This window comes from Sturnira hondurensis, unplaced genomic scaffold (genome assembly GCF_014824575.4).
Source record: "Sturnira hondurensis isolate 20B ecotype Veracruz unplaced genomic scaffold, ASM1482457v3 Scaffold0022977, whole genome shotgun sequence".
NCBI lineage: Eukaryota > Metazoa > Chordata > Mammalia > Chiroptera > Phyllostomidae > Sturnira > Sturnira hondurensis.
In genome coordinates, this window is record NW_028095608.1 from 1,538,826 (window position 1) to 1,551,466 (window position 12,641).

The following is a 12,641-nucleotide window of genomic DNA, read 5'->3' on the forward strand; positions in this document are numbered from 1 at the left end:
GCTACTTTCTCTGCAAGTACTAGTCATTTTTATGTGGAATGATTTAAAATTAAAGTGAGTCCAGTATTCTGGAAATATCAGCTACACCAATATAGATAAGATGCCTGAGTCAGAAACATCCCTGAATTATCATTTAATAAACTACCAGTTATTACATGTAGACACCAAACCAAGTAACACTGTCTTACTGGGAGTAATCTCCAGTCAATTTCCAGACTGGGTGCAGAAAAACATATCACGCTGCTCTCCTGTTTTCATGAGATAGGGTGCTGAGTAAATGCTTGCAGCCCAGATGATAGAACGCACCAAACCCTGGCCCACCCGTTCCAACCACCTTCACCCATGAAGTCCCACCCCACACACTGCCGCTTCAGCTGGTCACGCCCAGCCCGCACAAGACAACTCTGTCCGTACCTTCTCCGTCACAGCCTCACTGTGGCCAGAGTCTGCTGAGCAGTCCCCCAGAGCAACTCGGAGCAGGGCATCGAACAAAGGCTTCGCCAGTTTAGTTTCAATCACCTTTGACTGGGAAAGATGGTCCCTCATCTCAAGCAATATGTTTTCCACAGATAAGGTCTAAGGCAAAATAAGAGAGACTGAGAATATCCATAAAATGCTTTTAAGAAAAAAATGAAATAGACAGATGGTATTTAATAAGTAGAAAGCCAGTCTATCACCTGCAGTTGATACGAAAGTAAAAAGACTATATGAATACCTAGTCTTACATAAACATCTGACTATTATAACTAATATCTTTTATTTATCAAATGTTGTACTTACCTCATTTGGTTTTGAATTTCAATGTATCATAGATTAATTGTATCACAAAAATGATTAGCTGAAACTTCAGTTTTGATTAACCATCTCTAGATTTTACAAATTCCTTAAGCCTTCAAGAAGCACTTATATTCTCATCTTTTTACTCCTGTGCTTGAAGGGAACTCTGGCTGCCTGTCTCCTGTCCCGACATCAGGCGATGAAGCCATGAAAATGGAAGAGAAGCTGACGTCTACCTTAAGGAATTTTCAACCTCGTGTGAGGCACAGACCCACACAGACAAGCCATGAGGACGGCCATACGAGAGCTGTACAGTTCTCTGCGGACAGAACAAGAGAAGATGCCTCAGAGACCTGTCAAAGGCGTCCCAGAGGAAGGGATGTAGGGGAGGAACAATGAAGAACTCACAGGAGACAGCGGGCAACAAACAGAAGGAGGGGATGATAGGTGGAGGCCCATGCACAGAGGTACAGAGTAATGACAAAGAATGGCATCTTGAGGGGTGGTGAGCTCGGGGGGGGGGGGGGGGCTGGCTGCCCCGGGGAAGGATGGCAGGAAGTGAGGCGAAACAAGGAGGTGGAAGCAAGACTGTCAGGGGCTCTGCAGCTCTACTGAGGATGTGGATTCTAATTGGGAGCAACGTGGGAGCATGAAGAGGCTTAGACAGGAGGCAACAGGGAGGCAGCAGGATAGCCTGACGGAACAGTCAGGGGTGGGCTAAAAGGGAAGACAGGGTCTACCACATTTGAAGGTTCCTCAGGAGCAGGGCCTGAAACTTCCTTTTGTGTTGAGAAGTGCTGGCAGGAGAAACTCGGAAGGGTATGAGGAAAGCAGAGTATGTCAGGGGAAGAATCTAGGCAATGTGGTTTCAGAATAAATGTCCAGCCCCCACCTAACACCAGGGAAAGCCCTGCAGCCTGGGCTTCCCCACAGAGGCTGCCCCCTCCAAGAGAGGCGTATCGCCCTGCTGCTGGTGAGCACCCTCTCCAGGTATCTGAGATGGGGCAGCTCTCCTCTGGAGATGGGTGCAGGTGTGAGTCCTCAGCAACCGACACCCGCAGCAGATGGTGGCTGGAGGCATCAGCTTGGGCAGGGGAACTGGGCAGGGCATCACACAGCATCACGCCAAGAGTGTAGAGTATGAACTACACAACATCCATTATCACTCGCATATCTAAAGCCTTTTTGGGCTGGTAACTTTGTCACATGTGGGTTTTGCAGTCCAAACCAAACTAGAAACTTCTTGAGGGCAAGAACCGGGTCACGTGCTCATCTGGGTCCTCCACGTCCCTTGGTACCCTGGTGCTGAGCATATCAGTTATCCTCAAAACTTAAGACTCTTTGGAAAATGACAAACATATTATGACAGAACGCCGAGAACATACCTACTACACCACAGCTGGACAAAGGACAAGCAGTATTACCTGATCAGGCAACTCCAATTCCACCTTGTGCTGACTAGCTCTGGAGCTATGAAGACAAATGGCCAGAAGTGCTTCCAAAAGTCGTATGCTCTGAAGCGAGGCCTGGCTCTCTGGGCTCGTAAGGACCTCTGCTTCCTCGGGAGCAGCTTCGGCAGCTGCGATTCGATCCCCACTTGTGTCAGAAGCACGGCGTGACTCTAGTTTACCCACACCGTCCGCACTCTCCCTTAGACTACTCAGCTCCGAGGGTGTGGCGTGACCTTCCACAGTCAACAGTGCCAAATCCTCCCTCACAGTGATCTCAGATGGAGAAGTCCTGATGGACTCTTGGTTCTCACTCGCATCTGTGTCTCCTGCCTTTTTTCCTTGCTCCTCTTCATGACTCCTGAACAGTTTCTCTATGATCATAAATATCAACCTGTGGCACACTCGGACACCGCCCAGCCGGTAAAACTGCTCCTGGACAACTGGACTCAACATGTAGATCCGGCGGCACATGGACCAAACGTCTGCTGCTTGGTGCATGTGCTTGGGAGAAGGCAAGACGAGGCTCTCGAGAGGTAAGCGAGGCAGCACGCGGTGCAGGGGCTCGCTGGCTGTGCTGTCGTAGCCGGAGGTGTCTTCAGAGTCGTGGGTGGACTCCCCGTCAGAGTCTGCTTCTTTGCTTACACACAAGAGCGCCACGCAGAGGAAGAGGTGTATGGTGTTGATGTGAACGTCCTGGTTAACAGACTTCCGTTTCTTTGGGTAGGCGTCTCTGAGGCTGGCATAAAACTTGCCGAGGCTCTGAGGAGAATCTGAAAGTGCCGGCTGGTTATGAAAAGAGGTAACTGCATTTAATGATGATGTCAGCTCCTTCTGTTCGACATCCATCCCATTGGTATCTGGAACTGAAGACTCTTTCTGTTGTTCCCCGAGGCTGATTATCAGAGTTTCAAATGCTTTTAGGGAGTGACCTCGAATACCATCTAAGTAATTTAATTCGACTATTTGACTTACTCCATTACAACTTAAAAACAAATCTCTTATTACCCTGTGAGAGGAAAAAAAACAGGTAAGAGGTTTTACATATAGAAGGATCATTTATAAATAGGTACATATACTATTTAAATATGTCATTGCTGCATGTGGCATAAGCTAAACAAAAACTACCTAATTTAATTAGTCAATTATTTGGCTTAAGTTCTCAGCTGGATGTGACCAGAATCTCAAATTACCTTCCAATGACTTTCTTACTCTTTTTCAAACACGCATATATGATTTCAGCATTAAAAAAAAACAAACTACATGTGTCCCAAGTTAAATGAAGCAATTCAGGAAAGAAGTTTTCTTCAAATAGCAGATTCTATACAAATTTTAACTGCCAAAAGCGCCACCCACTTCAGACGCTCTGAAAGGAGGGAGGCACTTGTGTGTCCTTCTGTTCATCTGCCTGCCGCTTCACTAAGGATTTTTTATCAGTGTTAAAGTTGCGTCTCGGAAGGGGAAAGCACCCAAGGACAGATCCGAAGATGCTCATCTCTGTCTCAAGTGAGGCTGAGGAGTCCGAGTCACTCAAGTCCTCGTAGTAACTTTAATACACATCATCTCAGCAAAGACCAGGGTGCCTGCAAGCATGATAATGAGTTTACCAACTTCAAATCAAAGTCAGTTCCAGTGAAATGAATGTCAGAATGTCAGAAATTGTTTTAAATGACCGTAAAGACAGTGATGATATATAGGTTGCATTTTATTGTGTCAAAAACTGTATATGCATTAATTTTAAAGGTCAGGCTACCAATTAGAAGCAAGGTTTATTCATATAATCATTTTTTTTAAGTACCAGATTTGACAATCACAAATTCTGGAAAACTCATCGGTGAAATTCTAAGTAATTTTAATTTTCTTTTTTTTTTTTTGCTTTTCTGTATTTTCTAATTTTTCTACATATGTTACTTACGTAATAAATATAGATATAGCATTTAAAAATAATAAACTCCACATTTCTACTGTCTCAATAATTAACATTTTATATACATGCCTATTTCACGCAGTGGTAAATCAGTGAGCAATATTTTGAATTTTGTATACCTTATCAATAAAATGGTATACGTATTTTCCCATGTCCCAACATGATCTTTGTAACCATTATTTTTAATGGCTAATAATTCCATCAAGTACGTATGAAACAATTAATTTACCTTGCACTACTACTGAATTTATCTTGTGTACATTTTCCCTCAGAAATATATTTAAAACTTTACCAAGAAATTAAAAACAATGGCTCTGTCCTCTCCTCTCTAACAACCCAGTAAAAATAAATAAATGTAAAAAATATCTGACATGGGATGGGAAGGGTTTTTTTGTTAAACTACAATTAACTCATGTGAAAGAATAAAGGGTACAGACATTAGAAAGCATACCACAAGAAAAATGTCTGCACATGTGCACACATACAAACCTTGATTTAAGCAGAGTAGGCAGCGTTTTTAAATAAACCTGAAGCACTTCCTGAGGCAAACACTGGTTCTGACGGCTACACACGTGAGTCTGAGCTGAAGTAACGCTAAGGTGCTGGCAATGACGGGCTAGTTCAACTCCCCTTTGGAGCACAGGATTAAATACGAAATTATACAACTTCCACTGAACAACCACATTGCCTTTCTGGATTAAATTGCAAATGTGGTTTGCAATCTGAACACTATGTAATCTGTCTTCTTCAAAAACAAAATCCTGATACGCCTCTAAGGCATCCCATCTCCACAACAAGTCTTCAGACCCATTGCTGGGCAGGATCCCTTGACATCTGTAGGGACTGGACAGGCCTGAGGAAGGCTCCTCGTCCTGTGCAGGCCCCTGCAGTGTTTCTTCTAATTTGGCGAGTTGATCAGAGTCAACAGTACAAATATTGCAGGCTGCTTTTTTAATTTTCTGCGGTATCTCAGCACCTCCCAATTGGTCCAAAATAAGTTTGTTAAGGATATTCAATATATGCTGCTGAAAATTCTTCAATGCTGGCAACCTAAAAGCATGGAGCAAAGGGAAGATGACAGACTTGGGGTCCATGCAGCAGCACACCCCGACGCTCTGCACCCCTGCCAGCACCTGCACACACGTGCTGCTCAGGGAGGCCTGCTGCAGCAGACGCAGGCACTGGTGCGCGCACACTGCCAGGCAGCAGCACCGCTCAGGGTAGCAGACGGCGCCGTCTGCAGCCTCCTCAAATGGGTTCTTGGAAACCTGGTTTTTAAACGCTGAAACCAGCAGACCTGAGAGATCTCTGTGATGATGCATAAAGTGGGAGTATTCACATCGCCTGTGCCTCTTCCTTGTACACATGGAATGATGAAGCTGCTCTGATTTCACCTTTTTGACAGTGCTCATTATTTTCATCACACTATTTATTAGGGCTTTCAAGTGTTGCGAGGCCTCAGTAGGCACAACATCTCTTAAAATCAGCCATTCCATTTGAAGAACTGAAGTTTCAAATAAATTGAAGCCATGATGCTGAATGAATTCTTGAACCAAATCCATGGCCTGACTGAAGAAGAAGGGATTTGAAGCTGCACTCTGAAGACAACAGATGAGGATCTGTAGCACTCCTTCCAGAAGCTCAGGCAAAAGAAGGGCTCTATGACGATACTTGGAAAACACAAAACCTTCCTGAACCTCCTGTAGTGTTTTCTTTTGTCTTGGTTCAAAAGGATCAGGCTGCTTTTCTAGGCAAGCTCTAATTTTTAAGGCAGCTCTAAGCAATTCAGTTAAATTTTTTTTAAGACTTTCTGGCATCATCTCTGCAGTACTAATATCAACTGACATAAGATACAACACTGTTCGAAAAAGCATCCGTTGGATCAAGGCCACGGGTTCTTCAGTCCAACCTGCAGCAAACATCTGACTCTCCGAATTGTCGCTGAGATCACAGCAGTCCCCGAAGCCTGCGAGGAATTCAGTCAGTGTGGGCACGACGCTGGCTGCCAGAGCAGAATTACGGTTCAAGGTAATATCAAACCTACAAACCTTCTCTAATAAAGATAACAAAACATGACATAAGTCAAATGGAGAGTTGTTCATGTGACTGATAATAGACAAGGCAGCGGGCTCACTTAAAATGTCGGTGTTTGCCTCCTGTCCTGGCATAATCTCGTGGAGACTTTCCAGAGCCACGCTATCAGGAGGAGTCTGCTCTTTGGTTGACAAATGGTCAGGCTGAGCCATAAACTCATTTTCTTTAGGAGACTGTGTTGCAAAAGGCTGCAGCTGATGGGGCCGCCTATGCTTGCTCACCGCTGACCTCCTGTCGTCTGAATCGGCCTCTGAGTCGGAGGTGGACAGCTGGGTCTTTCTCGCATCTCTTACAGAATAGCGATGGGTGGTTTTACGCTGCCGTCTGCTTTTTCGAAAAACATTTACTTTTGCAGAAACCTGACCCGATGGGGCACTTCCTTCTAAATATAATTTTTCCTGAGTAGATCTTTGTGAACTCAAGTTCTTTTCTTTGGTCAGGATTATATCAGCTGAGAACGGCAGATTAAAATCTACGGAAATGAAAAAGGAAATTATATATGCCTTACTATGTTTTTAAACTCAATTCGTATTTAGTATCCATTTTAGGAGTTTAACATCAGGTTTTTTTGTTTTTTGTATTTTAAACTGGGGCTGGTTTCCTTTAGCTATTATTATGTCTCTGGGTCACTTCCCCCCACACTTATTATTTCAAAGGATACAGACTGATTTGGAAACAATGAAAAAGAACAGAATTAGAAAAATAAATCTAATTTAAAACCATATACCTATTGCATTCTCACATCAACATAAGAGACTCTTCAAACCAGAGTATTCAGCACTACTATTCACGCATTTTTACAAATCTTCTCCAATCACGCCATCATTAAGACACAGGGATATATTATATTTTCAAAAATAGTGTTTAGGTTATAGCCCTGATATAACTTAAGAGCTTTAAGATTTTACAAAATTATTTCAAAATCATACAACAGACACCAAATACCCTCTAAGACTGAAGTTAAAAGAACTCTTTCCTGTGTGCACCATGCACTGAATGAGGCCACAGGGCCGAGCCCGGGGGGCCTGCTGTGAGGCCAGCGCTCAACACCTACTTCCTAGGAGAAATGAATATATCTTCCTTAAAAATTAAAAGGTCACAAAACTGGTCTCTTTTTCTTTGCATTAGCATGTAATACATCTATGTGAAAAATATAGTTGCAATTTAGAATCAATAATCACCAATCTGTAAATAAGACCTATGCCTTAATTAAGGGGGGATTAAGAGGAAGACAAATTCCATCGGTGCAAAAGATACAGGCAGTCAAGGCTACAGGCCCAAAAGATCACTAATCAGTATCTCAGGTGCCTAACAACTTGTGAATTCTACAAATTCAGAAGAAAATAAGAGCAGAGGGTGAGTGAATCAACAAAGAAGCAGGACAACATTACAAGATGTTAGCTAAGTCCCCAACAAGAAAGCTCCATGTCAGAAATGTATTCAATATGCCACATGGCATTAAAATACAGTACAGAAGGACTACAAAAAAAATCTGAGAGATCCTTCAACACCTCACAATTTACATATCCCAAAAACGGTCAAGAGAGAAAACTGTTAATCTCTTTACTGAAACATTTAAACTAAGTTTCATACATTTAATGTAATATATATTTTTTAATTTTTTCAAAACAGAAATTAAAAAATATGTACCAACCTTAGGTAGAATAATTCTGCCCAGGCTTGAAACAAAATATGACTTCAAATTTATTTTTTGAAAACAACATTAGAAAAGCTAAAGTGCAAAAGTCATTGATACAATATGGTAATGGAAAGCAGTCTTTAAAAATGAGCAAAGGAACTTTAATTTCTTTCTTCAAACTTTTCACGATCCATTTCTCAGGTGTTGTGTTGCATGCCTAGATTCAATCCTTTTGCTTCTGCTTCTTCATATACTTTTAAATTATTGTTACATTCATGTAATCCTCTAAGAAGCGCCATGGTTTTTGCATTATTAGAAGAAACAAAAATGTGTTTGCCTAAAGAATTTTTCATATTAAGTATCAAACTAATATATACTGCTTTGATATTTGACTGTATCAACCAATAAGGCAGAAGTAACTTTTTCCTAGTGTAAACATAACAGTTTTTAAAATTTTATTCTTCAATGACAGTTTACATTCAATATTATTTTGTTTTAGTTTCAGGTGTGGAGCATAGTGGTTAAACAATCATATACCCCAAAAAGGGATCCCTCTAGTATTTCAAGTTCCTACCTAGTGCCATACCTAGTTATTGCAACATTATTGACTCTATCCCCTATGCTGTACTTTAGAACCCTGTGAATCTTCTATTCTGTTACTACCATTTTGTACAGAAATAACTTTTCAGTGGAACATTTTTTCCCCAGGGGAGTTTTGATAACAAAAGTGATACAATAAAGGTAGTGCCTACTTACAGTAAAAGAAGAAGAAGAAGAAGAATGAATGAAAGAAAAAAGGAACATACCTGTTGCCTTTTCTTCTTGAACAGGTATCTTCCACACCAATGGAAGGAGTGACAGAAGAAGAGTAAGGAGTTCTTCTCTACATGTCAATGCCTGTATTAGAAATAAAAGAATCCTTCGTGTTCTGAGGTCAGGAGATTCATTACTTACTAATACCTTGTCATCAACTTAACCAAAAACTCCTTTTTTTCTTGAAAGGTTGCATTTGAAAATCTAAGAATCAAATTAACCTATCTCAAATCCGATTAAAGCTGTGATAATTTTTCAATTTATAAACCTTTCCAATGACAGAAGAATGTAAGAGTATCTGACAGCAGTTAGCATGTTCTTGCTGATTTTTCCCAAAATAGCTGTCACAGAACCATGCACATTGCAAGAATTCCTCACCTACGAAAAAACAAACTTGCCAGGTGAAAATAAAAAGTTAAGCCCTATTAATTAGCAAACAAATAATACAAAGTTACTAGAAAAATGTAAAGTCTTCATGCAGTTAAATGTTCAGAGAACACGATTTTAAAAAGAAGAGTAGATATTATTAATGAATAATATATAAAAGAAAGACTTATTAGTGAGGGTAATCCAATACTCATTGATGGCACACTATGTCCACAGCACTTACTGTCTTACCCATTCTGAGGAGATGGTCCAAGCCCTGGAGAAGGTTCCCTCATTTGGTCCGTAAGACACATACACACAAATGGTTAAAGAACAGAAGGCAGGTAGCATGAGTAAGTACCCAGGTATGGCACACATGTTCAGTTTAGCAGCGCACAGAAAGGAGCGATCACATCAGTCACAAGTGGGGACCAGAGCTACAGAGCTGAAGCTGGGACACCTGACACATGGTGGTCGGGGAATTAATGACAAGTCATCATGCTTAAACTCCTCACATCACTGAGTGGGGAGGGGGCCAGATCTGCATGCTAGAAAGACCACTCTGGCCACTACACAGAGGACAGCCCTGGGGACTGATCATATTTGAGAAGCTGTAGGGGAGAACTGAAAGGACTTGCAGTTGATTACCTATGGCTGTAAGAGAGGGAAGAAAGGTCTAAAAAAACTCAGAAGGTTTCTGGATTAGGCCGCTAGGTGACTGAAAATGTGCGCACCGAGACAGGAAATTCAGAAGGAGAATCAGACGGGGGGAAGACGATCGAGGTGTTCTTTGGACACACCGAGTCTGAGATGGCTGTGGGACATCCAAAGAGACAGAGCTTTCCAGCAAACAGAGATACAGATCTGGAGCTTACAAAAAAGAACTGGGGATCAAAGGAGCAGAAGTCAAGGACATACATCAGATTTCCTAGGGAGGGTACACAGAACGACAAGAAAAGTGTGATGAGGACGAAGCTCTGAAAAACAACACTGAAGGAATCCAGGTGGCTGTGCTGAATGGAGGCCTGCGAGGAGACAGAGCAGCAGCCCCCAAAGGAGACGTCCGCAGAGCGACCAGGGAGAGAGCAGTTCGGGAAGGAGCAGTCACACTTCTGCTGTGGAAGGTGAGGGCGACGGCATTTATGAGTAGAGGTCACGGGTGGCCTGGACCAGTGAAGCCTGCATGGAATGACTGTCTCTTCAGTCCAGTGACAACAGGCTAAAGAGTCAGAGGGAGTGAGAAAGCAGACACAGCATTCGGCCTATTCCTTCCCATGTCCTGATTAGGAAAAGGCTCAAAACCCCCCAAAAGTAAAATCTGCACTCCTCTTCAGTCTTGGAAGGCCCTTTGTGATGTGTTTCCCAGGGACTTGTCCAGTTTCAGCTCTGCCCCCACACCCGACCCTCCCACAGGTCCAGCTGCGAAGGGTCTCCCGACCTCTCTGCTCTCTTAGCCTTCCTCACACACACTGCTCTCGCCCTCCTCCCAGCTGCCCAACTCCAACTCGCCCCCCAGGTCTCGGTCCCTCCAACCCCCTCAGTGGAGTTGGATTTCAATTTACTTCCAGCCCAGCAGGCGCCTCACTGAACCACTGGTGTCTGAGTGTCTGTCTCTCTCTTCTGTTCTCACACATGTGGATTGTGCCCAACCAGGTGCCAGACACGTTGCGTGCAGCAGAACAAGGAGGACAATGTCCACACCCTCACAAAGCTGACACTCTAGTAGGAAAACATAAAATAATGGGTACAAATAAGTGTTAAAATAGAATGAAGAAAATGTAAAAGGGGAGGGATGACAGAGTGACGACAAGCAGGACACTTTACAGCCTATTAGGATGGGCCACTAGAGCAGACGCATTGAGGAGAAGGAGGAATCCATGCAAAGATCTGGAGGAAAAGGGATCCTAGTAAGTGTAAATAGGGAACGAGGAGAGTGCTAGGAGAGGAGGCTGGAGGGCACGCACCAGCGAGTGGGCAGTGCCTGACATAACGTGGCCTCACAGGCATGGGCAGGAGTTTGAATTTACCTCCAGATATGAGGAGAAGCTTGTCAAACACACCTGCCAGTCCTCCCTCATGGCACAGACTCCTGGGCATAGGCCCAGGTCCTTAGCAATCACCCCCCTCTGCCACCAAATCCTCGTACAGTTGGATTCTTATAAACATTGTCTACATAAAAGACTTTAAATTCTGGATTCGAAGTGAAAATTGTATCGAAGGGCCCCATGTTATTTACTTCAAATGTTCTTATTATTTACTTCAAAATTAACAAGTCTAAAGGTGTCTAGATAATACTTCCATGTATAGCTCAGACTTAGGAGAGACCTCAACACTTTTTAGGATGCCAGTAAAACGTACCTGGTCTTAAAAATCTGTACCCCAATTGTGGGCACGTCATTCCTGTAGAGATGGAGTCCTGCCCTTGAGCAGATGAACTTGCAACATTCTAATGGAGCTCGCAGAAACCTCGAGGGTGTGTGAAGTGCTCTGGACTCGCTGTCCTTATAATTGAGCCCTTGGTCCCCATCAGTACACTGGGAAAGCGTCGCCACTGCGTGAACAGGCACTCCTGTCTCCTGGCCTCTGCACGACTGTGGTCTGGAACTTCTCTCGCTCCCTCTCCCTCAGCTAAGGGCTTGCTCGCTCGCTGCCTTCAAGGCCCAGGCCCAGCAATGCCTCCCCTTTGAAGGTTTTCTTCCTGCACCAGCCCAAGATCACTGTCCTCCCAGCTCAGGAAGTCAGGCCCACTGCCTCTATTCCACCAAGTGGATTAGTTCTTGAAAACCATGGGCCTTGGAAACGGAAAGAATGAGAGGGAAGCAAGAGCAGGTTTTGGTTTTGCCACCTCTCCTGGAGCTGCTGACCCTAGGACACTGTCACCTGTCTCCCCGCTGCCCAGTAAAACAGCGGGGCACAATGCTGTACTTCACACCAGTCACAATCGTTTCTACCGCAATTCACCACTGGGATCTGCTCCTCCAGATCTATGACTTTTTGGGGGGTATTGTTTATTCCCAGGTGTATTTATCCTTCTGAGTCCTTAAAGAAACCACATACATAATTCTACCCTTTTCTAAGTCATAAAATCTTTTCCTCTTATTTGTGGACACCATGGCAAATTAGAACTTGCAGCACCATTTCAAACCAAGTGGTCACAGTATCCAGAGGAGTGGGTGTTACCTCACACCACCCAAGTGGAAAGGTCTCAACACGCCGCACTAGGGAATATGTGCCATAAACGATCCTTTCCCTGGCTAGAAATCACACCACTCCTAATACTTAACATGTTTATGTTTCCCGTTATGCAAGGAAAATGACTGTGCCAAACCTGTTTAAACTCCCCACAGCAATCATAACCAGTCAGAGAGGTCTCCTTCAGCTGGTAGTTTCTTCAGTTCAATTCAAGAAACATTGACGTACCTACCAGGGGCCTGGCACTGTACCTTTCACAAGTCTATTGGTTAGCCGGGATTTTATCTTAGTCAGCTGTCCTACTCATCCTAGAGGTGGTGGTGCCATGGGAGGGAAAGGGCAGTGAGGCGGGGGAAGAGCTGAGACCCCAAACCGGACCAGTATC

At 43.6% G+C, this 12,641-nt stretch overlaps 1 protein-coding gene across 5 annotated transcripts in view; it reads right to left on the minus strand.

Annotated features, from left to right (window-relative positions):
• Positions 1-12,641, minus strand: part of LYST (lysosomal trafficking regulator) — a 149,838-nt gene that overhangs the window by 107,495 nt on the left and 29,702 nt on the right. For all 5 annotated transcript variants that reach the window (XM_037037323.1, XM_037037321.1, XM_037037322.1 and 2 more), the window contains exons 4-7: positions 8,692-8,782; positions 4,642-6,718; positions 2,202-3,234; positions 415-576 (exon numbers count right to left, since the gene is read on the minus strand). In XM_037037323.1, the coding sequence (XP_036893218.1) occupies positions 415-576; positions 2,202-3,234; positions 4,642-6,718; positions 8,692-8,782 (3,363 nt within the window). The remainder of the gene's footprint in view (positions 1-414; positions 577-2,201; positions 3,235-4,641; positions 6,719-8,691; positions 8,783-12,641) is intronic.